Source organism: Carassius carassius, chromosome 44 (genome assembly GCF_963082965.1).
Source record: "Carassius carassius chromosome 44, fCarCar2.1, whole genome shotgun sequence".
Taxonomy (NCBI): Eukaryota; Metazoa; Chordata; class Actinopteri; order Cypriniformes; family Cyprinidae; genus Carassius; species Carassius carassius.
The window spans coordinates 7000975-7028761 of NC_081798.1; the positions used below are offsets into that span (position 1 = coordinate 7000975).

General features: G+C 36.6%; 2 protein-coding genes across 5 annotated transcripts in view; one reads left to right on the forward strand and one right to left on the reverse strand.

Annotated features, from left to right (window-relative positions):
• Window positions 1–3537: 3537 nt before the first annotated feature.
• Window positions 3538–8329, reverse strand: LOC132126398 (5'-AMP-activated protein kinase catalytic subunit alpha-2-like). 4 transcript variants are annotated; one of them, XR_009427384.1, is made up of 10 exons: window positions 7984–8329; window positions 7421–7768; window positions 6942–7262; window positions 6594–6691; window positions 6398–6448; window positions 5826–6207; window positions 5537–5713; window positions 5118–5286; window positions 4514–4675; window positions 3538–4183 (listed from the first exon to the last, which is right to left on the reverse strand). XR_009427384.1 is itself a non-coding variant. In XM_059537625.1 (8 exons), the coding sequence occupies exons 1-8, from the start codon at window positions 8219–8221 to the stop codon at window positions 5192–5194; spliced, it is 1710 nt and encodes a 569-aa protein (XP_059393608.1). In that variant the 5' UTR covers window positions 8222–8329; the 3' UTR covers window positions 4972–5191. The 4 variants fall into 4 exon arrangements, 1 of the variants encoding a protein (XP_059393608.1); XR_009427383.1 differs by having other exon boundaries at window positions 4386–4675; XR_009427382.1 differs by having other exon boundaries at window positions 3538–4675.
• A 1640-nt stretch (window positions 8330–9969) lies between these two features.
• The window catches only part of LOC132126796 (cadherin-4-like), a 261279-nt gene continuing 243461 nt past the window's right edge, over window positions 9970–27787 (forward strand). The window contains exons 1-2 of the mRNA XM_059538304.1: window positions 9970–10076; window positions 17915–17999. Of these exons, the coding sequence (XP_059394287.1) occupies window positions 17997–17999 (3 nt within the window). The 5' untranslated portion in view covers window positions 9970–10076; window positions 17915–17996. The remainder of the gene's footprint in view (window positions 10077–17914; window positions 18000–27787) is intronic.

A 27787-nucleotide genomic window follows, 5' to 3' on the forward strand; every position in this document is an offset into this window, starting at 1 on the left:
ATGCCTTCAAATACTTTCGTCTGTATATCAATGATTCATTTCTTGCAAATATCATCTACAGGACAAATTTCTTTCATAAACTTGACACACATAGTACACTGAGCGGAATTAAAAAATTGTGTTCTGAACAAACATTCATCAGCCTCGTAATGACAGATAAACAGCGAATATATTAAACTTGGGTTTTGTAAATACTGCCCTGTCTTACCAACAAAGAAAATCTTGTTCTCGTCAAAAACAAATTAGGAATATCAAAGGCACAAGCTCTCTTGAGCCTAATGAGAATTATGAGATTGATTTTCAAAGGGATGTATACATCAGTATTAAAAATAACCTGACCATAGTAGCGATGCCTTGCCTTTTATCTCAAGAGCTTTCTCCGGAAAACCAAGAGACTATACTTGATATTTCTGAAAACCTCAAGCAAGTTCTCTGTTACCATCAAAATGTAGGCCACTGATAAGCTGAGCTTGGAGATTTCCTAATTTTTATACTTGGCCATGTTAACAGACACACTTCAAACACAAGCAAAGGACAAAATGAATATGTTGGGAACAAAGCTATTTATATGAGATAGTGTATAAAAAACAATTGCATTTCTACTGGGTTCACTTGAAAAATACCTAAACTAAAAACTTTTATGTGTGCTAGAATGTTCCAAGGCATCATTTAATGGCTAGGCCTGAACAGGTCCACTTTGTTTTACATTTAAAGTGTGTTTAAAAAAAAAACTTTTTTTTTTTGGTTTGGAGAAATCTATATTGTGCTATACCTCCACCTGATGTGTTTTCTTGAGTTCCAGGAAGTTTTTCTGTGCAGTTAATTGACTTTAATGAGGTGTAACTCGTTGAATTGATCACACACTCTCTGAAACACTTCATGTCTTTCTCACTAGCCTTCAATATCCACCCTGCTACGTTTTCACCAACAGTGCCTGTGTCCCAAAATCCCCTCCGAATGCTTCTCCTCCATTTATCTCCTTCATTAATCATTCCTCTTTATTGGATTCTCTCTTATCCTCTCTCTTTTTAAACTAAATAATCCCAACCTCTTCACACATGGTACTCGTGGCTGAGTGAAAACCGTGTCTGGCAGCCCCATGGATACAGTCATAGATTTTCAGGGTGTTGTGTTTACTGTTAGTGTGCTTATAGTGCAACATGCTTGGTCCCTAATTATGTATTTAAAACCTTCCTTTGAATGTGTGAGCATGAAGTTTTGATGAATTTTATTTTTATTTTTTTTGCCTGACATTATGAATGTGCAGAAGGAAATAGTTTTCCCCATGACTGTTCTCAATTCTGGGGTTAAAAAAACAAATACGACAGCAATTAGACCTTTGCTAAAATTACACCAATGCATTTTTTCTTTATTGAACTGATAATCGAATCTAAGCACCACCTTCAATAAAATCTAACCAATACTATCTTTGCAACTGTTTTTTTTTTTTTTTATGTAAGTCTATGGAAGTACTATTTGTTTCCTTTGTCTGTATTTTACATGGACTTTTACAGTATTGTATAATCCCAAATAAGCAGTCTGGTATAAACATAGAGAGACTTACACTAAAACACGTACACTTTTTTTTTTTTCTCTTGTTTCCAGCCAAAATATCTAAAAATGCTTAAATCAAGAAGGATTTTCTAGACAAGTAAATTTGAGTTTTTTGCTTGAAACAAGCAAAACAATCTGCCAATGGATAAAGCAATTTAAAAAAAAAATTTTTTATTAATGAGTTGAAAGATAACACTGGCTTCTGTGAGAGATGTTTCCCTCTGTGTTCAATTCTATGCTTAAAATTGTCATTATTACAGAATAATATGAGAATAATATCCCTTTTGTTTTCAACAATTTTATGGGACATTTGAAAGAAACCAGTTCCTATGATGTTATTAAAATAATAAGGTTATTGCAACTTTTATCTCATTTAAGACTTTTTTTTGGGGGCAATTTTTATTTTACATCTCATAATTATATTTTTCCCTAGAATTAAGTAATATAAACTCTAAAAAAGAAAAAAAAAAAGTCGTAACTGACAGATGTTTACAGAACGAGGGTTTAACTTAAAGGGTAATTGTGACTCCGTGATGTTTAGCACTGCTCTATTGTAAAATAAAAATCTAAATCTAAAAGAATATGTGTATTTTTATTACTCTTTTTCTTGTAGGTCTGACTATAGGCTCCTGACACACAGATTCCAGTTGGTTTCCAGGTGAAGTGACTACAAGTGAGTACAGAGAGATTCCCTCTTCTGTTGTAGCCTTAAGCGAGGCTCTTAACTGTGGGCTGCTCCAGGGTCTGTCCCAGAATCATGCCTCTTAAGAAGCTTGACAGAAAAGTCTTATTAATGAAGGTTATATAAATAACCAAGACTGGAATCTGGCCCCTATGCAATACCGCAGCAAGTTATCAGATCATTGCCTGTGACAAGATACTTCCACTGCTTTCAGTGCAAAGATAATATAGTCCGTGTGTCATCCGTTAACATTATGCAGCTGTCTGCTTTAATAGGCTATAGCGTAGGCTATGTCAACCAATAAAAGAAGAGGAAATCTTATATACGGTATAAAGGTGTTTTAGCTTAATTATGAGCTGACAAGAGCATAAAAATACAGGCCTGCAACTCTTTACTTGACTTCAGGGCTGTCAGGGTTTTAGAAGTCATGCTGTTTTGATGTGCAGTTCTGCTCTATATTGGATCAATATTCTTAATAATATCTCAGAAAAAGTTGTCTGTCAAGCAGTGATGCGCTTCTCAGTATTACAGTCGGTTTATGTTTGAAATAAATTAACTCTACATATATATTGGCTTCTTATCAGCTAATTAATAAGAAGGGTTGACAGCTACCATCTAAAGAATATATACAAGTGTCTTCTGCACATTTCTGCTAAATAGAGCATCACTTATTAGCACTAATTCCCTTGTGAAAAGAAGTGTGCTTAATTGTATAGAATGTGCACTTTTTAGTACTTCAAATCTTAAAAGTTGACTTGCAGGTCAATATATATTAAACAACTATTTTTTTACTGACAGTAAAATTTCTAGTTTCCAAGAGTCTAAAATGTAACCTTTTATATGACATAAGTATTTATGATAACATAATAGAATTAAAGATGATCAAATGTCTGTAGATAAGCATTAAAATATTGTAGATATTGAAAAATGTTTTAAATGGCATGCTTTTCACTGCTATGCATGTAAAGTCTAATAATAAAAAAGATTGAACTAAATTAGCCCAAAAAGCATGTTTATAGTGTTCTAAAGTACACTGGTAATTTAAGTTAATCAAATTCTAAATTAAAACCAATTAACAATCATTAAAACAAAATTTCATTTAAATTCAGTTAACTTAATCAGAACACTTAATACAGTACATTATAAAAAGTGTTTTAATTACAATACACTTTATTAGACTGTTGAAATGCATTTTAAATATAATGAATATGAACTTCATTATCAGAAAAAAACATTACAAATTTATGTAATACTGCAAATGTAATCAGCATTAAAGTATATTTTAGTGCACATTAATTGCTAGTCTGTACACTCAGAAGAAACCATTTAACCATATATCAAAGACAATAGAAGCAACTGTAAATGTACAAATAAAGAACAAGACCTTTAATTAAAATTAACAATTAAAGTAAAAATGAAACAAATAAATTCAACTAATTGCATTTATATAAATTTAAAGTAGTCGTGGTGGTACAGATTACAGATTTTAATGTCAGAATACATATTTTAATGCCAAGTCAGCATCTTCATGGAAAACACAAAGAGTAACAAAATACAAGAATTACAGAAAAACAACAGTGAAAGACGGGGGAAGAAAAGACACATTTAAAATCAGTTACTAATAATATGCATTTAGCCAAAAACTAGGAAATCATCAGCGCTTATATAGGAGAAGGGACAGAGTGGTGTAGAATAAAGGTAAATTATTTGAAAATTATTGTGTATTTATTTATTTTTTAAACAAAGCATATAACATGTTAGATGTACATGTTAAGTATATTTGGATGAATCTGATGAATCGATGTGTCGAACTGATCAGAAACCCTGCCTCAGACTCAACGAGAACAGCATCTGATCTTCATCTCAGATAGAACTTGGACAGGCACTGGATAAGAATCGTGTAGACTGCGTGAATTGCTTTGCTCTTCTTCCCTCTTTTAACCTTTTCTAAAATGAAGAAAAATGAATGAACTATTAGAAACATCTCTGTAAGAGATTATTAGTGATGCTAAGTAATACTATACAAATTTTGGATTTTAACGTTGTTACTTGCAGTGAATCATAATTAAAACTGCAAGTAATAATAGAGAATATAGCATAGAAAATAAAAGATTGGCAGAAATAATAAACCAAAGTAATGATGACTAACCATCACCCAAATCAGAACTGGTCTGAATCGATCACAGGTGGTGACTTAGGATCGGCCAGATCTGCATTTGTCATTTGCTCAGTCCTGGAGAGACCTGGCACACACAACAACTCAACATCTTCACAGACCTGGCCTGGCAGACGCACCCACTCACGGTCAGCAGCATCTGTGTCAGCCATTGGTGGGATTCTGAAGGGACTTGGGGCAAGCATTAGCTCTGAATCATCTTTCTCCAGCTGCAGTGTCAGACGCACCACTCTGTTCAGGTCACAGCTTTGGAGCCTTCCACACTTTCCAAAAGAGAGCACAGACTTCTTTCCCCTTGTGCCTATTTCAGGTGTTTCTAAAATATATATAAAGATAAAAAATAACAGTCTCAGTCTGACTTGTCTCGGTCTCTCTCTCTGTACATTAACATCTGCTTTTATGATATCATGATAGCTACTCGTGTATTGGAGTGCAAGGGGGAGATGAAGATTGTGAAAGAGGCCTTCATTAAGTTTGTCTTCTGGTTCAAAAGGCACAGATGGAGAGGAATATCTTTTATTCCAGAAATCCTCCGGAATTTTTTATTCCCTTTTCATTCCTATATTATGAAATGTGCCATTCTTATTGGATGAATCTCTGTACCACCTCTTATAATATCCATGTATAAGATACAGTTTAACAATAAACTTTGCCAATAGAGTCTTGTCTTCATGTAGATGACTCTTCCCATGGGCAAGAGGGGACTGAGAAACAATTTAAGACCTACTCTGTGTGTTAGATTACCTTTTCTTGTCTGGTTGAAGCACGGGGTCCACTGTCTAGTTATTAAACCACCTGTGCTCTTCTAGATGCTCTAGTGTCAGTCTGTTAGATGGATTGCGGATCAAACACTGGAAAATCAGGTCACGGCATGCTGTAAAGTTTTCAGAGGGAGAGTGTGGGTTAGTCTTACTCAACATCAATGCTGACATACCAAAAAGCTTCTGAAATGTTTAAGAAATTTTCATGATTTGATAATATAAATATGCCAAATTAAATAAGGTTCACAGTCACATCAGGAAACATTTGTTACTTGCTAGATTTCCTGTCATATCCTTTTTGACAAATATTTTCCCACTGACACTGAGACTCAGATATTGTAAAGAGGTGTCTGTTGTGTTTACCTGAGGATAAAGTCAGTTTCGCTTGAACATAGCCACGCAGTATTTTGTCTTGGCTTTCAAAGGGCAAATATCCATGCAAGATTTCAAAGAGCACAACACCTACTGCCCAGACATATGCTGGGTTAGCGTGGAATGTGGTATTCATTATGACCTCAGGTGGGGTGCAGAGTGGTGCTCCTGTAAGAGAAAGATTTTAGTATTGAACAATGCGGACAATAAGTCAATATTGTCAAAAAGACAATACCATAATCAATGACACTGCTCTCTGATAAGGTAACATGACACATACCTCGATATTCACTGCTAAGACTGCCCTCACTGCTCAATGGATGAGCACAACCAAAGTCAATTAGTTTGAGCTTTAAACTGGGGTCAGTCACCAGGATGTTCCCCGAGTGGATATCACCATGGAAGACTCCACGGTCAATACAATGGTTCACAGCTTGGATCAACTGACAGATTATCCAGCGTGCTTTTCTTTCATTCGTATCATCTGAATAGATGATGTGTTGATGCAAGGTATGGCATGGTTCCGGGTACTCCATTATGAGCACAAAGCTCTTCTTATTCTCAATCCAATCATGCAATTTGATAACGTTGGGGCATAAGGGAGGTTGTCCCAACCGAAGCAACATTGCCACTTCTGCAAGCACAGGTTTGGAATGACCAGGCTAGAGAGAAACAGAAAATTGGCTTTCAGTAAGTCACTACTTAGAAGACAGGTAGAAAGATGAACATCATTGTATTTAGATTTGCACTTAAATCTTTGTTGTCTATTTCATTTCTGCTTTATGTTATCTACAGGTTTTTACAACAATAGTCACTCAATCAACCAAATATTCTTTAGATTTTTCAACTTACAACGTCAAGATAACGGTCAGCTTGGTGCTTGTGGATGTACTTCATTGCAACCTGTGAATGGCAAAACACAGTTAAGTTTTCCAAACATACCCAAGTGCCAGACATGCACATCTACAATGTGTTTAAATCTAGACAGAGAACACACAACTCTACATTTGGAGCAAAATGTTGGTACAAGTCAATAAATGTGCTTTACCTTAATTCTGTCACTAAATATGTGGGATCCCTCATACACCAAGCCAAAACTTCCACGCCCTAGAAGCTCTCCCACTACGAAGAAAGACACTCTAGATCCTGAAAAACAGTAAGGAAAAAGAAAATGGCCAAACATCAGTTTCCTTTCATTGTCTGATATGATCAAACGAGATCCAGTTAAAGAGAATTAAAAATGCTTTTTTTTTTAATTCAGATCCACTGCGAATCAGGTCAATTACTCGAAGGTAAGTTAGTTTCAGATTTGCAGTCTAAATAATGACAAGCAGAAAGTAATGCAGAAAATAGCAGAGGGCAGAAATATTACCAAACAAAGGTAATAATGACTCACCAGAATCCAGACTGATCTCCAAATCCAATGAATCTGACACACATGACAATGCTGGAGTGGCTGGATCTTGGTTGACCTCTTGCACAGATGAGGGCTGGAGAGCTGCACAAACCTGTTCAGACCTGGTCTGATACCCTGGCTCAGGCTCAACAGAAATGGTGCCATCTGCTAACTTAATCTCAGAATCGTCTAGATCCACCTGTGGTGTAGAATGCTCGACTCTCTTTGAGTCACGGCAGGGGAAGAGGTGCTTTACAGCCTTACGGAATCTCCTGAAGAACGCATGGACTGCTTTCCTCTTCCTCTGTTTTTTAGGTTTTTCTAAAATAAAGAAAAATTTAACTATTAAAAGTGAAAAAAGTACAACAAACATGTTACATGCAGTGAATCAAAATTACAACCGCAAGTAATAAAAGAGAATAGAATTTATAAAATAAAAGATGGTAGAAATAACATAAACCAAAGTAATGATGACTAACCATCACCCAGATCAGAACTGGATGGATCTGCCACAGGTGACGACTCAGGATCAGACAGATCTGTGTCCAGTGTTTGCTCAGTCCAGGAGGGACCTGGCACACACAACAACTCAACTTCTTCACAGACCTGGCCTGGCAGATGCACCAGCTCAGGGTCAGCAGCATCTGTGGCAGCTGTTGGTGTGATTCTGAAGGGACTTGGGGCAGGCATTAGCTCTGAATCATCTTGCTTCAGCTGTGGTGTAAGACACACCACACTGTTTGGATCACAGCAATGGAAAGGGCGCTTTACAGCCTTCCATACTCTCCGAAAGACAGCACCGATCTTCCTCCCTTTTGCAGGTTTTTCTAAAATAAAGAAAATTTATAGTAACCTAAGAATCTCTGACTACAGATGAAATACAAACCAATACCTGAAAAATAAATGTTGCTTTTTTGATGCATTTATAAAAGAAATGTAAGTTAATAGTACTGAAACGCTGAGTTCTTTTCAAAATGAGGCCAAGAACACCACAAAGATAACTTTCTATTTGCGATCTATGCACCTGCAAAAAATAGCTCACCTGTTGGGCTGTTCTCCACACTGTCAGTAGGACAAACCTTCATGCCACCTTGATTATCTGAGCTCACGCTCCCTGAACCTCTTGTTGTTGTCTCGACAGGTTTTTTGTCAGTTGTCACCTCTTCGATGCTAACAGAGTCATACATTATGTCTGAGGTAAGACTGATCATCTCCTGCCTATCCACACCTTCTCTCTTGACTTCACTGCACTCAGTGAAAAACACAGATGTCTTTGACATTCTGTTTGATTATTTTATAAACCTAAAACACACCTTGTGTAAGTCTAAATAGACTTAGTGTCTGTACACTGTCTATCTACTAAAGATTAGTCAGCTGAATCGCTTTCTGTTGATACTCTAGACTGGCTCTCACTATCCCACGACCTTCGCTTTAACTGGAGCTCGAAGCTTGAGTTTATGCGTTTTTGCGTTTTGTGCTCTGTGACGTCAAATGTCCACGTCACAAGACCGCCAACCCTTGACGTTCTTTTTTTTTTTTTTTTAACCCTTGACGTTCTAAATAGATGCGTGCTTAAATTTCACAGCTGAGCAGCACAAAATTCAGTCATGTTGCTGTGTTAAATATAATAAAAAATATACTATAACTTAAACATGCTGCACGCACTGTACGTCCTCACGTAAACTACACGCGGTCAGGCGCAACGTGAACGCGCAAGTTTTATTTCCTCGGTGAGCAGAGCACACACAAGCGAACATGATAATCCTCTTTAACTTCTGGAAGTAACGTTAATGTAACTTTATATTTCGAAGTAACGTTAGCGTTACTGCTGCATTTTTTAATGAAATACGACTTTACCGAAGCGCTGTCTCAGAGACACGTGTGATTTTGTGAGATTTTTGAAAGAAAAAGGTCAGAAAAATCACTTAAGAGAAAGAGAGAGCAAGGTAACGTTAATATATTTATTTAATTTCAAAGTGTATAACGTTAGTATTTCGAATTTGTATCGCTCACTGAGGAACTAACCTTTGAGCAATTGATAATTTTCAAAACATTAATTTGTCTATTATAAATCGGCGACGAGAGACCGTTGTTGACTTTTAAAGGGTTTGTAGTGTGTAAGGGGTTTGAGATATATATATATATATATATATATATATATATATATATATATATATATATATATATATATATATGAAGAATAATATGTGTCTAAGGTAGTCTAGTTTCTGGATTGTGCTTATTAACTACAATGTTCATTATACTGCATTATTTGCTAGTGCAGTAGTAAAAATGCTATTAATTTGGCTAATTGTAGTATTTGATACCATCTTATCTGAAAGAATTCGTTTTTATCGGACACTTGGTCTATAGTTTATAGTTTTACTTTTGAAGTTAAAAAGTAAAAAATAGGAAGAGACTCTTCTGCAAAAGAAGCATTGGCAGATCTCAAAATTTGTGCTGTACCTCCTATGGATTTAAAACCAATAATTTGTTCCTATGTTAAAAACAAATAGCAATCTATAGGATCTATATACAATAAATATAAAAAACTCCATGAAATTAGTCCCAATGTTGGAAAAAATTATTTTCTATCAATTTTCATTCTGATGGGATCAGATTGTTTGTACTCGTTTACACATAAGTGACACAAAAGTGTTTAATGCTAGAGGAAGCTCCTCCATCACGTTCTCTCTGCTGAATCCCTTTATCCATTAAGCATATGAGACTGTGCTGGTTTTTTATTTATTTATTTTTTATTCAGTTAAATTTTTGAAGATGTTTTTAATAGTGTTAATCCAAATACAGTTTATTATATATAATATAATTTATTATATATATTATAATATTTCTCGCCATGAAAACAGGCATGGAAGCTGGAATGGCGTTGAAAACAAAAAATAGTTTTACTTTCCATTTATAAATTACAGGTTATATTATTGCAATTCATATCTTTATATAAAATAAATATCAATAATCTTTTATTATTATTTTTAACATTTATTACATGTGTCTCCTGTTTTGGCTCAGATGCATCATTCTCTTTACCTGCCTCAACATCAAATCTTTCTCTGGTTGACTCAAGAAGGATGTTGAAGATCTGAAGAACTGACTGATAAGAAAGTGGCCACATTTGTAAGTCAAAGTTTAGATGTGCTTAAAGTTTGCATGATTGATTCTGACATTTTACTGAGAAGCTGCTCTGCTGTATAACTTGACTTGACTATGGTGTGTCCAAAGGATTGTGCTGTTGTTTAAGAACATGCCAGATCCAATTAGACAATTTTTACTAACACTTATTGATTTTCTTGAAAGTTGCGTTTTTGGAATCGTAGGTAAAGGCACCAATTTGTTGTTATTATTGTTATTATAGGTATTTGCTTCTAAGGTACCAGTGATGGTTTATAAGTCAATAAAATTATAAATTCCACTTCCAAAGCCTTGTCTCACAACACTCAGTGTACATTATTCATAAATAACATATGGTTGTTGATATGCATTTTGCATAATGTCGACTTTTCCTTTCAGATAATGGGTTTTATTGTGCTACTTCAGATTTAATTATAGGCTTTCACTCATGTGTTTAATTGGTGACGGTGCTTTATTAAACTGTTTGTTATATATTATTATTATGGTGTCCATGCATGGGTATGAGATTCTGACATGTGTGAAATACCCTGCACGTTTTGGTAACTGCTTTAGTGATATAAATAGCAAATCATTCTAAAGAAAGTGCTATTTACAGTAGACTTCACACAAATTCATTCTGTGAATTAATATTTTTTCACAACCTGAATGTTTAAACCAAATGTTTAATATTTTAACTGTTTTCTTACATTTATGTATAACTTTATAATCTGTAACATACTTGACAAAATATGGGTGTTTTTTCTCACTAATAATGACTTAAAGAATTAATTAGGGATTTTGATTCATCTTTGACTCCTACAAGAAACACTTTTCCAGATAAAGTGTCATCGGAAAGTTTCACCTGTTCAAAGTTAAAATTGTTAGGTTGTTGATTATTTCATTATCACAATCAAGATTTCACATTATTAACACCTATGAAAAGGTGCCATACACATCAGATGTACTTCATATATTTGCTCTACAGCACTTGTGCTCCCTGGGGTATATTAATATTAATTTTATCGTCCTTGGTTCCTTGTATTAGCTTAATGCAATGTTTTATGCAGAAGGTGGTCTGGTTTTGCCTTCTGCTTTTATCCTGACAAACACGTCTCAACATGTGTTGTATTATTCAACAGCCTGACAAAAATAGTGCTGAGTACAGTTGGCCCACTAACAGCACAAAAGATCTTTATTATGCTGCTAAACAAATATTACTGGGGATTCAAGTGGCCTTCCATCAAACACAGTTTCTTGGTGGTTAAAATTTGTAGTAATAAATATAATGCATACATGCAATTATTGTAAAACAAGCAATTTTAAGATAAGCTGTTTGCTGTATTATGTTTGTGCTTTTGTGTGTTATGAGGAAACAGACTGAAATTTTGTTGAGGAATGCTGAGTTTGAGTTTGGAGATGAGAGGGAAAAGAACATCTCACACGGTTGACAAGACCACAGATTTGAATTTCATGAACCATGGATCACAGATTTGACTCGCCTAAATCCTAAACAGAAATGCAAAACCACATTAAGTGTGGGTAGTTCCTCCTGAAGTAGAGCATGCATATCCTTTCCAAATATGTATGGATAGTATCATTTCTCCAGCACATCCAGCAGCTATATCTTTTCTATAATAGTCTGGAAAGAGTGAATCACAAAAGCTAGTAATGATCTATTAGGTCCCCAGCCAAAGCCCTAGCAAAAGGTTTAAAAACATGTCTTTACCTAATAAACCTATCACCATGGAGACTCAGACAGACCCTGCTCTCAAAAAATAAATGAACTGTGTTTCAAAAGTCATCTCCTGTCACAGATGGTGGTGGATTGAATAAACTACACTGAGCACTGAGTTACACTGATTTTGTCAGTTTGTGGAAAGTCTTGACCTATTAATTTAATGTGATTTAATATAATCATTACAGTATCAGTCTTGCAATAATGGATAAAGAGGTGATATACTTATCCACAGAGGGAAAGTGATACATTGCCCTAAGCCAAAAATTGTCATTGTCCATTATGACTTGAATTAACCAATTAAAAATCAAATATGTTCATATCCAATGTTTTATTTTGATTGAATAGTATAATACTAATACTCTCTCTCTCTCTCTCTCTCGCGCGCACGCGCTCTCTCTGTCTATCTCGCGCGCGCGCGCTCTCTCTCTCTCTCTCTCTGTCTCTCTCGCGCACGCTCTCTGTCTCTCTCGAGCGCTCTCTCTGTCTCTCTGTCTCTCTCGCGCACGCACTCTCTTTGTCTCTCTCGTGCGCTCTCTCTCTCTCTCTGTGTGTCTCTCGCGCGCTCTCTCTCTCTGCCCTGTTAAACTTGCATGTGTTTTTCAGTCCTGTCCATGAAAAAACTTTCACTCTATGATGGTTAAGCTGTGCAATCTGCGAATCACATTCGTCAAGGGCCGGGGAGCAGCTGGCCCGTACAGTTAATGAATAACAGATCAACTACGACAGCCTACATCGCACATCCTGCGATGTGACTATCGTGGATTCGTACATCGCGATATCTATGCTTAAACGACACATCGTGCAGCCCTACTCATATACACTAATAGTACATTAAATAAATATACAAAAAAATAAGTTGATTTATTTAAAAATGTTATTTTATTGTTTTTAATAGTAATTATGCGTCTTTTATATTTTAATTGATTATTATAAGAATAGTACTAATACTATAATAAATAAATATATAAAAATAAAAGTATATATATGAATTTTAGCCAATTTTAAAGATCCTGTTGGATTTTGTTGTTATATTTGAAATGTTTAAAATTAACTTTATTATGAGCCTGAAAAAACGTAATGTTGTAAATAAGGATTATTATTAGACGTGTTAATTGCCATTTTTTGTAATCAATTCTGGTAATTACATATGTGTTTTTTTTTCTTATCTTATTTTATTTTTTTCTGTGTGTTGTTGTTGTCTCTGTGTATGCACAAGCATACTTGGCAATAAAGTAGTGCTGGGCGGTTTGACCAAAAATGTATATAACGTTTTTTTTTTTTTTTTTAATTATAACGGTTTTCCGGTTTATGACGGGGTTTTTTTTCATGCATAATCAGGTGTACAATGCACTTTCTGCTGGTTGATATTCCAAGAAGTGCTTGCAGCTAAGGTGCTGGAGCAAATTGCTCGTGTTGCCACCTTTGGCGACAATTTTACCCCGACAGCACTTGCATAAAATGGATAGTATATATGCATAATCTGCCTGCGGTGCATATGCAGTCCGCAGCACGGACTCATTGTGCTTTCACACAGGACGTGTTTGCAGTCCGCCACTGATCCGCATCTCTTTAGTCCACAAACACAACATTTGTTCATTGTTTTGATTTCATATCATGTAAAAAAAAATATATATATTTTTATATAAATATATATATGTATAATAAGCTGCTCAAGCAAGCGGCAAAACATTTAAACACAATAATTAGCCTACTTTTCTTGTTAAAATATTTAAAGCTGAAGTAGGTAACTTTTGTAAAAATGTATTTGTGAAACCTGTCATTATGTCCTGACAGTAGAATATGAGACAGATAATCTGTGAAAAAATCAAGCTCCTCTGGCTCCTCCCAGTGGTCATATTGCCATTTGCAGAAATTCACCGCTCCCGGTAAGACACAACCAATCAGAGCTGCGGTCCGTAACTTTTTTTGTGTTCAAGATTTACAAATTGTATATAATAAGCGAGTACACCATGAATCCATTTTCCAAACAGTGTTTTTAGCCTGTCCTGAATCACTAGGGTACATCTATAATAAGTGTTTATATTCGGACTATTTTAGATTGCTTCGGGGGTACCGTGGCGGAGTAACCCGGTACCTTTGTGATTCTTAATAGACATAAACCGAGAGAAGTAGCTCCGGCTACAATGTTCTTCCGCAAGACGCAAGCAGTGCTGTTTATTAACCGCTAGAGCGTCAAAAGTTACGGACTGCAACTTTAAAATTAAAACACCACAGACAGAAACAGTATCGTGCATTTTGCGTTTAAATCTTTATCACAAGCAATCCCACGGGTCTTAATGAACTTTGTTTTTCTGCTTCCATAAAAGTGAACATATATATTGTTTTCCTTGTTTATCTAAAAGTGCTCTTTTTCTTGTTTTAAACCTAGCCAAAAACCCATGTGACTGCGTTTCCATGTCAATCCATGTTCATTTTTCCCGCGAACAATACGCTTTCACTTTAATTCAGTGCCTGCAGCACAGCAAAAATAGACTCAGTACGTTAACAATCGCTGCACTGCTGCAGAGCACCGCTCCTTGAACGCACTGACGGACCGCAACCTCGTGCAGCTGGAATCCGTTAATACGAATGTGCGAAACAGGCGTTATAACGTAACACCAGCAGAGCACTGCTGTGTACCCTCACCCATAGACAGTAAAAGAAATGGACACAGCGACCCCATTGAAACTCAATTGAGACAAGTGAAGCCCATTTTTAGCGTTTTTTAGCACTTCCGTTTCTGACGCGCAGACTCAAACTAAGCTTGATGACGTCAGCAACCTGTCTGACAGATGTAAATCTTCTAGTAGCTGTGCGTGCAAATTGCCATCATTAATCTTGCAGAGACGGCGAGCTTGAGCGGGGAGTTCTTTGGCGTGTGTGAGCAGGAGTAAGTATTCTGATTAATTATTTTGTATAGTATTTTAAAATGTAACGCCAGTACGCCATATTAAGTTAATTGCCTGCGAGCTTCTCCTCCTGTCTGTACGGTAATGCGACAGAGGGTCGAGTGGTTATGACGCAATCGTTAGCCTATTTTTATAAAAACTGTTTTTACGGGGCCATAATGTAACATAGAAGGTAATGGAGCCCTTTATACATTGTCGTGTATCTTTAGAAATAAATAATGGACAAACGGAGTCTTTAAACGCCTCAGATGTAAAGTTATTCGCTGTCAAAGTGACGCCAAAATGAATGGGAGTCAATGGGAATGCTAACGCAAGTGAAGTTCTGCTACAAGATGGCGGTACGCGGCCGACTTCAACTTCCGGTCGACTTCCTTGCTGCCTGCCCTCACCACGCCTAGCAGTCGCTGCTTAGAAGTGCGACATTGTAAAGGGTCCATCTGAAACAGTGCCGCGCGGCCGCGGCGCAGCATGACGTTCGTTCCGAACGCTGAGTAATTAAATACAACGGTAGGGCGGTATATTCAAAATTAACATCGTAACGAAAATATACATCGGTTTTCGGTATGAACCAGTTTACCGCCCAGCACTACAATAAAGCTATTCCTGATTCTGTTTCTGATTCTGATACTGATGTTTCAGCCAGCAATGCCTAAATCATGTATGTGGCGAGTGGGGCGGGGCCGAGGGACGTGGGAACAAGGAGTGAGGCCGGCAATGATTGGGCAAATCTGTGACACCTGCGACCCACCGCCGGTCTCGAGTCCCACGTAGGAGATGGAAGGATATAAAACGGGAGCGACGACAGTGAAGGATGAGAGAGGACCAGGCCTGGGCTTTTAGTTGTGTTTTGGTTTTTATTTTGTGCGCATCAGTCGTCCGTGAGGGGCTGGTGCGCTGTTTTGTGTTTATTTTTATTATTAAAGTTTCATTGTAATGAATTAAAACTTCCTAGTCATCGGGAAGAAGGAGGCGGGAACCGGCGGACAATCAAAGGACATTTTAATAATACAAAAATAAACACAAAACAGCGCACCAGCCCCTCACGGACGACTGGTGCGCTCATATAAAAATCAAAACACAACTAAAAGCCCAGGCCTGGTCCTCTCTCGTCCTTCACTGTCGTCGCTCCAGTTTTATATCCTTCCACCTCCTACGTGGGACTCGAGACCGGCGGTGGGTCGCAGGTGTCACCGATTTGCCCAATCATTGCCGGCCTCACTCCTTGTTCCCACGTCCCTCGGCCCCGCCCATTGCCACAATGTAGTTAAAGCATCTACCAGCAGGGGCTAACTGAGCTCAATCAAACCTTGTGCCTAATGAAGTTAGCTACTGTATACAGAGCAGAGATCTGTGCTTTTACTGTCATGAATTTTGTTGCTGCCTGAGGTTACAGCTATCCATTTTTGTGTCTACATTCTGCTTCAGGTTTTCACAGAAAGACCGCACTGACCTTGAGATAATAAAAAAAAAAAAAATGCACATTTGGAAAACAATGTCATCATCTTCACATTGTAAAGAGGACTATGCGTTACTGGTATATAAATATCCTACTTTCTTGTGAGATTCACCACCATCCCCTGTGTATCTTTGATCTTCTGCTGTGTACAAGCAGAATAAACTTGTCACTCCGACAACTGCAACAATATCCCGGGGCTGTGATGCTCATCTTTGTATTCTTAAAAAACCTCAAAAGACTGGGTCAAACCCAGTCACAAAAAAAAAAAAAAATATTGACCACTGACACACAATTGTTTAAAGAAAACACGGAGAGTCTGTCATCGTCCAATTGTTGTCATGCTTTCATCTCTCTGATTTACAGGATGGTACTACACGGTTGTTCGCTAAAATGCTCGGATCAATACTGACTCTCATTTTTAGCTAGATGACTTTGACAATGGCTGTTTTCAGTGCTAGTGGGTTTGTCTTTTAAAAGATGGAAGAGACTTCAAACGTACTTTGAGTATAAACTGTTAATAAAACGATTAGGTCTCATCTGTTCAATGTGATTTCAAATGGACTTGATAATACCAAACATTAATATCCATCCATGCCATATTGATTTCTCTGGAGCTGTGCCCCGCTCTTAGAGATTTTTTGAGTGACACCAGCATGACTCAATCCTGGACAGAAGGTTTTGATCTAATTTTTCTTCCTCTCATTGGCACAGATGCAACGGTAGATTTTGCTAAAGCTCCGATCGATACAGCTCCCTGCTTTTTACATCGCTCTCACAGCTTAGCATTTCCTCTGCAGGGAAAGATCCCCTCGTTTTTGCCTGGAGAGGTGGACACATCAGCTACTGTTGTCTTTTTATATCTCAGCACTGAAAGCTCATGAAATGTTTACAGAACAAAATATATCATACTAATTCTATCTGCAATATCTTATTTTCTTTCACACACACACACACACACACACACACACGTTTATTTTTGTGAAAAGTGGGGACATCCCATAGGCGTAATGGTTTTTATACTGTATAAACTGTATATTCTATGGCCCTACACCAACCCTACCCATAAACCTAACCCTCTCAGGAAACATTGTGCATTTTTACTTTCTCAAAAAAAAAAAAAACTAATTCTGTATGACTTATAAGCGTTTTGAAAAAATGGGGACATGGGTTATGTCCTCATAAGTCACCCTCTCCTTGTAATACCTGTGTCATACCCATGTCATTATACAATGTTGTGTCCTGATATGACACAAAAACAAGAGCACACACACACACCCACAACCACACAAAACTAACTACCACGATTGAAAATCTGGTGAATATTCACTCCCACTCAGGCTAGCCAAGATACAATTAATTTATTTCTATATCAGAACAGATTTGGAGAAATTCACCATTACATCACTTGTTTACCAGTGGGTCCACTACAGTGAATGGGTGCCATCAGAATGACAGTTCATACAGCTGATAAAAAAGCACAATAACTTCACTCTTCAGTTCATCAATAAACATCTTGTCAAGTAAAAAGCTGCATGTTTGTAACAATTCCATTATTGAGGCAATTTGAGGATAAACTTGCTTCTGGCCAAAATACCATTCCATAATCTATAATGTTTCTACCGTTGAAAAAGTCCATCCTCCTGTTGTACTCTTACATAAAATTCTACTGACATATTTATTAAGAACTGTTTTGGTATGTTTTCACTTGTAAACAGTGCTTGATCTGTGCTTTTTTTATCAGCTGTCTGAACTCTCATTCTGGCGGCACCCATTCACTGCAGAGGATCCATTGCTGATATCCCATCTGAATCTTGGATGGCCTGATGGTGAGTACATTTTCAATCAATGGAATTCACCGCACTCTTCCAGCTGGTTAGGTGCCAAGGCCCATATTTATTCAAACATGGCAAAGGTTGGTTTGCACTCGAAATTCTTTTATTTGAATTAAAGCAGAGGATAAAAGACAAAACGTTTTGGCCTTCTGCCTTTGTCAGTGTCACACTGTGTCAGTGTTCGAGTGAAGACCATCCTTTGCAGTGTCTGAGTACAACTTTCATTTTTGGGTGAACTACTAAAAAACTGTTCTTTTAAGTGTACCAGTGAGATGTTTGCATATAAATAAATATATATATATATATATATATTTATATATATATTACATTAACTTTCAGTTTGTGACATATCATTAGTAATGCTAATGGCGGACTTTGAGTTGTCAAAAGAATTTTTAAGTGGCAAAATATGAATTTACATGCACCTTGTTAATCTTACTCATCTGAAATTAATGGACGCCCACAACAACAGACGACCTCACAGGTGTTTACTCTACATGAGTCAATAACGACAGAACCCTTCAATTACATTCTACAGGGGATGCGGAAGAAGCATTTGTCTGAGACAATTGGCAGAAGATTGAATTGATTACCTGATTATGAAGAGACAGAGTTATTATTGTCATAACTCACTCCCCATTACAGTTCTTCGGCTCTGCAGACAGGCTATAAAAAACATTATGGCTGTTATGTGGATATGGTGTGTTTACCACTTCTTCTGCAGGGAATAGCTGGCTTAGTTTAGATATTGTCAAGATCATTTTGCCCTGTGGTGAGAGAATCCTATTTTTACCGCATATTTTTGCACCCCTTGTTTTATTTGAATTAGAGGAATAGTTCACCTGGGAATGAAAAATCCGTCATCCTACTCACCTTAATGTCTTTTCATAGCCATATGACTTTCATTCTTCTGAGAAAAACAGAAGAAAATATTAATAGCATGTTTCTGAGCTGCTCTATTCCATACAATAAAAGTGAATGGTGACCACCACTGTCAAGTTCTTCAAACAGTTATTGTATACTATAATTTCCTTTTTTTACTTTTTAATCTTAAACTTAATAAAAAAAAAACAAATATCAGTATTTTTAATGGGTCACAGACACTTATCCTTTCTAATTCAATTCTAATTTAAAATAATCTTGTCGGTTAACAGTTAATAATCGGTTAAAAAGCATTAGTTATCAGTTAGGAGAGATAACCGAAATTAACATCCCTAGTGCAATTACTGTATAAACACATCAAGGCTGTAAAACTGGATTAGTGAGTATTAGTTTTCCTGTTCGACATGATGATGTTTAATGTTTCCCACAATTTTTTGTTGTCCCTTCTAGCTACTTGTTAGAAACCACCTTTTCAAGACATGAAAAAGATAAATAAATCAGAGTGGAGTGCTTTTATTTTACTTTTATTGTTCTGAAACTGATCTGAAAAATTGACAACAATGTAATTTTCTCACCTATCCAAAGTGTTTTTTGAATGAACTTACCCACATTCATTTGTGTTTTTTTTTAAACCAGTTACACATTATTTTGGTATATTCTTGGTTTACATATTCATAAAGCAATATATTATGGGTTCACAAGAGTCTGGTGAATATGATAAAAATGCTGGCAACTTCTCTGGTGGGGAAAATCAAACCAAAAACCTGTTCAAAAGCCCTAATGATTTTCAGAGGATTTATTTTTTATTTTTCCTGGTGTAACTGTTATAAGAACTGTTTTAGCTGGACTATTTAACATTATTTTCTATTCAGTCATTTAATTAAATTAATTATTTTATCCATCATTATGATATACCAGTACATCACCCTGACATTTTTAACATTGACTCGAAAGGAATTTAAATTCAGAAATAAAAAATAAATATTCTCATCAAGTAAGAAGTGTATGTAAGAGATGCATTTTTGATTAAATTCATATTTTGGACAAAAAAAGAATGAGCACCTTGTCATTGACCCAAATATCTTCTTTGTGTTTTGAAGAGTCGTTTGGGTTTGTAACAACATGAAAGCAAGTAAATGATGACAAAATTCATCCCTTTCATTATTATTATTATTATTATTTCTTTTTTTTTTTTTTTAGTCTGTGTGTGTGGGATTTGTTGTTTTTTGCGATTTGAAATAATAACATTACAGAGCTTGAATGAAAGTGTAAATATTAAGTAAAGAAGGGAAAAACACAAGTACAGTGAATAATACTTAAGGTTAATTTGAAAGAAACATACAAATAAACCACGGCAGCAAATTACCACAAATAATAATGCATCTTCCATTTAAAACAATTCTTTTAAAGCTTGGGCTATTTTACTCCAATAGGTAACAGTCTGTATTTTCGCCACATTAATCATTGGAGTGCTGCATTCTAAACAAACAATATTATGAAAAGAAAGCAGCCTAAGATCTAAGATCCATGTGAGGTGTAAACCATTGCTTAGCTAGAATTCCAGGATAACCCATATGCCTTCATTGCAAACATTAACTTCAAATACATAAAAAAGAGGTAGTGTACCTGGCAAGGAGTAATCGGCTTGAATATCCTGAAATATGTGCAGTCCACTACCATTGAATACATATATATATATATATATATATATATATATATATATAAGTTTTTTTTTTTTTTTTTTTTTTTACATGACCTGCAATCTTTTCTGCATTAAACCAAGCTTTTAAAGTAGTTGAAATAATGTTTCCAAACTTCTGATGTAAGCTTCTTGAGCCTAAACCGGTAAAAGGCAGATCTTGAAGCCTGTGGGGGAGAACACGGTCAGACTCTGTACTCCTCCGGGGTACTTTGGAGTGGGTGTCCACCCAGACATGCATGGCCTTAAAATGGAAAGCAAGGTGGTATAGCATTAAGTTAGGGAGAGCAAGACCGTAATGCAGTTTTGCAAGCTGTAATACTGAAAAACTGACTCAAGGACACTTACCGCCACAGATGAATTTAGAATTTAAGTCATTTTTCTGTAAAATTTAGGAGGAGGAAAACAAGGGTGCATGAAAAATAAAAAGTTAACTCTAGGTAAAATACTAATTTTAACCATGCTGATACCGAATTGATTTTAAAGGTCATCAATCTATTAGTGTGAGTATCTAAAGCAACACAGAGATTGTGGGTCATTTCATTTACTACAATCAAATAAAGAAATCAAGCAACATGTTTCCAAAGTATTTCTATGAGAAAATAATGGCAAAAAAAACGAGGAAATAACATTATTGCATTCATCGATTCACAGATATCAGCTGTAGTATTTGAAGAAAATGTTTTTACTATAGTAAATACAGTTTAACGATAACGTTTAAAAATTAACGCTAGTAGCCACAAATTTACCATTGTCTGATAGTCCATGAAATTTATTTTAATATCATAAACCATAACATGTACTCAACTTTGGTTCATTTTCATAATAGGTAAACACAGGTCACAAGTTAACACAGTCACATTTCTTTGATTAAGCCAGCTGCACAAAGAGACGCCGAGAGTAAAATCCTGTCTTCAGTCCAACAATCTGAGGCTGAGCTAGAGCACTTCGGTAGCTAACTTCGTTCATTAATGGTTTCATATAACGCGGTGTATTTTAGCACCAATAATTTGTAATCTTTACAAGATTAGCAAAATCATATAAATGAGCTAGTGTGCATTTATTAGACCGCTTAATATAAGGTCAGTTTGTGCTTTCAGAATCAGTGAATTTGCTGCAGTTGTTCCATCACATCTGGAGTGAAGGACCTGAACCAGGAAGTTGGTCACCAGATAACATGATCACCAGTTAAACTGTAACACCTGGAAGAGGAGAAACGACTGAATTCCAAGTTTATTCATCTTCTTCCGCTCCTCAATGTCTGCGCTCTAATCCGGGAAGAAATTAAGAGTTGTGCTGCCGAACTTGACTGGGCATATGGAAGGATGGCTTGTCTAGTGTATCAGTGTAGTTCAACAGTTTGCCTTTTAAAGGCGATACAGTCATCTCCCTCAGCACCTTCTCTGAGGCCAACTAACCGCACATAGGATCTTCTGCTGCGGTCTTCCATTTTAGCAATCTTTAATGTGATGTCGTCGAATTTAGACTTCAGGCCACTGATCTGATCCCAGCTAGGATGGAATCACATCTGGATTGGAGCAGACATACTGATTTCCCACTTGCTCCACCTGTCCGGTTACGAGGGAGACTTATTTATTGGTGTTTTCAATTTCACGTTTCATCTCTAAAATCTGAGACGTCAGCACAACATCTATGGCGGATTTGACAGCGGTAGAAACTGTTCTGTCTAAATCAGTCTGTCGCTCGCTCAAGGCCTGTTTCACTCCGGCCAAAATGGCGCCATCAAGTGTGGTCTGGGTCCAGATTTTCTATGATTTCACATAGTTTTGCATTTAGTTATCCTTCAAACACCTGGAAATATGTGAGTGGTGTGGAGAGCGTCTTTTCAAAGCTGCACCGCCATTAACTGACCTCATTTCATTTATGACTAAACTTTCACTTCAATATCAAACCTCCTTTGATAATAAATTCTTTGCAGTTGATTCAGAAATGAAAGCAGTGTAAGGACGAAGAAAACTGCACCAGAAACTCTGACTCATGCAGCATTCAATACTCAACGGTGCAAGAGATTCGGCACATATTGTTTGGTCAGTTGTTGTTTCCCTCAGATTTCTCCCCTATAGCACTTGCTGTCAGGAGCTGTGCTCTGCTGTGTTTTACAGTTTTTGCAAGGTGTTGAGGAAATCTAAACATCCTTGCTGTCGGCTATGGCTCACACGCCTTGTGCTGACAGTTTCTGCTGTCAGCTTCCTCCTTCATCCTACTGTCCTCTCTGCAGAGGTGAGGCTTGTATGATTAGTGATGGTGAGGTGCAAGGAGACAGCTGAGGGAGGAGAAAAGATGTTGCAAAGAAGGGAGAGAGTCATGAAAGAAGAAGAAATCGAGGGAGGGAGGGAGGGAGATCTATTCAGCTTGTCAGTTTGTGATTCTGTCAGACACCTGTCCCACTGCTTTCTGATGGATTGTCCCTTGCTTCACCTTTCTGCTAAAAGGCCGCTGCTCCTTTCTTTTGTGAGAGGCAGGTGCATGCTTGAATTTTTGTGTGTATGTGTAACAAATTTTTAACCTTAGCTGAAACGACTGTAGTATTCTGTGACACGTGCACCATGTGGTTTTCCAATGCACTGCGAGTCACAAAGTCATCAAAATGGAAGTTAGCTTAATTGTTTATCAATAGACAATTATGTTTAAACAATCGATACTAGACTAGTTTTAATACCCAAACCCCCTAAAAAACATGTTTTAATTAAAGTCAACATGAAAAAAAAATTCAAACTATGTACCTTTTAAAGGGACGGTTCAACTAAAAATGAGAATTCTCTCATTTAATCACCCGCAAACCTGCAAGACTTTCTTCTGCAGAGCACAAAAGAAAATATTCTGAAAAATACCATGAACAAAAAACATGATTCTCAAAAAAATATTTTCTATTATGTTTCACAGAAGAAAGTACATGATTTTGACCTTGTCATTTTGAATTGAAGTGAACTGTTTATTTAGTGTATTTTTTGTGTGTACTATTGTGTGTACTATTTTCAGTGATCTCCACTGTATGTTCAACATAAGATTAGTCATATTTTTGAATGAAAAATAAGTTTCCTGTTAAAAAGTAATGTTTGTTTTCATTTGTGTTATTTTTTATTTATTATATTTAATGTTGCAAAGACAAAACACACTAAGACATTAATCGAAAATATGTTCTGTTATGTTTCACAGAAGACAGCAACTCATAGTTCACTAGTTCACTTAACTATTGTTTTTTTATTATGTGCACTGATATTTTCAACGTGTGTGTGTGTGTGTGATTATATATATATATATATATATATATATATATATATATATATATATATATATATATATATATATCACACACACACACACACACACACATATATATATATATATATAATTTAGACATTACATTTATAACTTATTAGTAAATGTAAATTTAATTTATTGTTTATAAATAAAACAAATATAAATAATTCATCAATTATTATACATTAATTACACATTTATAATACATTTTTGAGTCATGATCTGCTGAATCTGATTTTCTGTTTTACCATGGACTATGAAATATTGAAGTAGGCAACGTGCTTTGTTTCATGTTCACTTTAAGAAACAATTTATGTTGATCACATGCATTCTGGATTCAGCCCGATGATATGGCTTGTTATTATTCTAGTGTGTTGCAGCTGTGCATTTCTGCATCCAATCATGCGGTCAGGGCCATTAGCACTCTCACTGTGCTGCCAGTGGTAAAGTTGTATTTTCCCTCTCTCATTCCCTCACTCATGCCATCTTCCTCTCTCTCTCTCTCTCTCTTTCTTTCCTGCTTGGTTGGTGTGTAATTGGGCCTCAAGTAAAGGGAGATTTGTATGGAGATCAGCGCTCAGCACATTCACACACACACACACACACACACACACACACACCAGGGATAGCTTTTAATCAATGGCCGGAATGAGAGAACTTACATACGATAAAAATCCAACGTTCAGGCATCAGCTTTGACCAGTGCCGAGTCCTTTGTGTCCCTGGATCTGTAATTGTCTCAGTATCTGATTTCATTTGACTTTTTGATAAGAATAACCTCATTGGCTCTGCCTTGATATTTCCAATCCCATCATCCCTCAGAGAATGATTAACTCTCCTCCTGGCTGCGAACGGCCGTCACTGAGGCGTAAAATATTATTTGTATTACCCAGCATTTCCACATGCCTCAGTTGAGATCTTTGGCAGATGAGCTTGAAATAAACAGAGGGGGGACCCAGTGAATCAAAGCTCCTAATATTAAATGAAACGATATTAATTAGGGACAGGCGAGAAGTAATGCATCACATCTTATTGAAAAGGGCCCCAGAGGATTAAATTATACTCGCGGGCATGGGGCTAAAAATCACCTAACCTTTTCTTATCGGTTTTAATATAAGCCATCCAGTGCGGTGGTGGTGCGCTTTTAGCGGCGCTCGTTAAGACGTAAAGGGTTCTGTGAGGAGCTCCACTCTTTCTCTTTAATGATCATTATGCTCTGTGTAAACTGAGAAGCTACTGTTTGCTCTTCCAAATTCCACTCCAAAGGGTCATTCTTCTTCATTATCGCCGTCACAAAGTGCCCGATGATTATTGTGTAATCCAATTTGTTGTATCATTTTCAACAAATTGCTTCAGCCGTCTTTAGCCAGGGAAAAATGTTTATTAGCGCGTACGTCCGCGTTTCCACACTATATGCTTTTAAGATGCCAATTTCCTTGCCTTGCTAGTTAGCGACGATGAAATTATGTTTTTCCAGCTCTCTATTCTCCGCGGTATTAGTTTAGCAAAGACATTTCTGGCAGAAAGCGCTTTTTAAAATGCTGTTTTTAATTGCCTCGCTGAATCAGAGCTCCAGGGATAGTGCGTGGCCTTTGCTAATGGACTCCCTCATTTGAGCAGGTAAGACAATTAGCCATATTACTGAGCCCACTTAGCTACAGGCTAACCTGTGCACTTCTGTGGCACCTAAAGTGCTCTGCTTTGCTGGTGTCGAGCCGAACAAGTCGTGACTGCCAAAGGTGGCTTGTTTGATTTCAGATGCAACCATGTTTGTTTGTTTGTTTATTAGATTCGTTGAATGCTTTTTGTTCTTAGTGCGATGCCACAACACAAACACCGCGCTCCATCCCAAACCCTGACTCCGACCAGAGGCGAGCTCATTTAACCTTGGCCGTGATTGAGAGGCAGATGGCGCACCCTTATGTCTGTTGAGCATAGCAGTGTGCTAATGAAGTGATGTCTCCATAAACAGCAGACACGGGGTCAGTCAGGCTGCTGCATGCCCAGAGAGAAGCTGTTGTTGCAACAGTGGACAGGCCTCTGGAGGACTAAATAATGAGCACTCGCTCGCGGTCTCGCTGGCCCTCTGCTGCCAGCTCTCAGCCCTCAGGGACAAGACAGAGAAAGACCAAACACACCTGTACGCAGAGGGACAAATGCACAGACGTACTTGTGCAGAGTAAGAGCCTCCTATAAATACAGATGCACAGCAAGCAGGGCACACAAATACCAGTACACAGACAAGCAAATACATATATTTATCTCCACATCCAGCTTCTGGATGTGTGCTCGCACAGAAATTCCAGTAATTAGTAGTTGCTACAGTACATACACATATGCTAAATATGCAGACAGTGTACATTCTATGAGATGTAGAGCTATGGTATTGCTAAGGCTGTCAATCAATACAAATTTGATATACTGATTCATTATTTAAATTATGTGCAGTTACTTGCATATTTTCAGAAGAAAGCCTTGAAAGATGACTTTTTATTATATATAGGTGTTACTTATTTGTTTGTTTGATAATGATCTGCAATTTGATAAACAGATTAACTCAGTAGTCAAGTTTATTTCACTTACGAATGCTGGCAAAGGTTTAGTCATTTTTCTCTTTCTGAGAAGGCGATACATGCGTTTATCATGGTGAGACTTGATTATTGTAATTCTTTCTTCACTGGGCTGGTTGCCAGTCAAGCTTAAGATTTATTTTAAATGACTAGTTTTTGTCTCTAAATGGGTTGGCACTATCTTATTTGTCAGATCTTTTACAGGTGTATAAGCCCTTTAGGTCTTTAAGATTTTCTGGTCAGTCTGTTTTAATTGTACCAAAGACTAGGGTATAAGCGAATGGGTGATTGGACCATTGCAGTTTTCTATTTCAATAAAGGTATAAGACAAACGTCCTTTAAAGATTTATTTTTCATGCAAGTCAAGTATACAGTCATTACTGTAGAGTGCGACCAAGAGAAATATGTTGGTTCCGGATTCATACCATCCAGATGCTTCTATTACATTCAGTCGTAACACATTTTTAACATATGTGTTAATTTAAGGTATCTAACTATATATCTAACTATGTCCCCTGGATGAGTTTCTAAGTATTTAATGCAAATAATTTTCTAAGAAGCGAGAATGGTAGGTAGCTCTAAAATAACACTTCTTGTTTCACTTGTAGCTACAGAGACACACTTCCTGATGGTCTTTGAGCACATCAAAATTACTCAATCATACTGATGAGTTTAAAAAACACTTTTGTAAATTAAAGCATATACTATAATGCCTATAATAATACAATTTCCCTCAGACCAGTATTCTTCACAATATCTTTTTATGTTTAACAGAATAAAGAAATGAATTCCTAGATTCAGGTTTGGAACCACATAGGGATGATAAATAGGGATGGTAAATAAAGACAAGGTTAACTGTCCCTTAAGAGCATACTGTAGGTTTTTCAACAAAATGTGAAAAATAAAACTACTATTAAAAAGCAAAAACTCTAATAAATTAATCCATGTTTTGGCCAGCACAAAAATTGCATAATTTTTATATACAGTAATTGCCAAAAGTTTTGTCACTGACATACATTTTGTGTTTTGCAAAGTTTGCTGCTTAAGCTGTTGTGGTGTTCATTCAGATTGTTTCTAGATTATTGTGTTGAGTGATCATGTGCAATTGAAATAATTGCTAAAAGTGTAATTGGCCAAAAATTAACTTTTCACAAAAAAAAATAAAAATAAATAAATAAATAAATAAATCAAAATGGCCTTACATCCAAGGAAATAGCTACAAAGAATATTTCACCTGAAAGAACCTTTAATGGATCATGAAGAACTTCAAGGAGAGAGGTTCGACTGCAGTGAAGAAGTCTTCAGGATGTCCCAGAATGTCCAGCAAGTGCCAGAACAATCTTCTCCTG

What these genes read in the sequence shown, in the direction of transcription:
- LOC132126398 (XM_059537625.1), bottom strand. Translation starts at nt 8,221, where the DNA reads ATGTCAAAGACATCTGTGTTTTTCACTGAGTGCAGTGAAGTCAAGAGA. An exon ending in TGTGGAGAACAGCCCAACAG is followed by an intron (nt 7,769 to 7,983) that starts GTGAGCTATTTT and finishes TCTTTATTTTAG; the next exon opens with AAAAACCTGCAAAAGGGAGG. An exon ending in GGAGATCAGTCTGGATTCTG is followed by an intron (nt 6,692 to 6,941) that starts GTGAGTCATTAT and finishes ACTGTTTTTCAG; the next exon opens with GATCTAGAGTGTCTTTCTTC.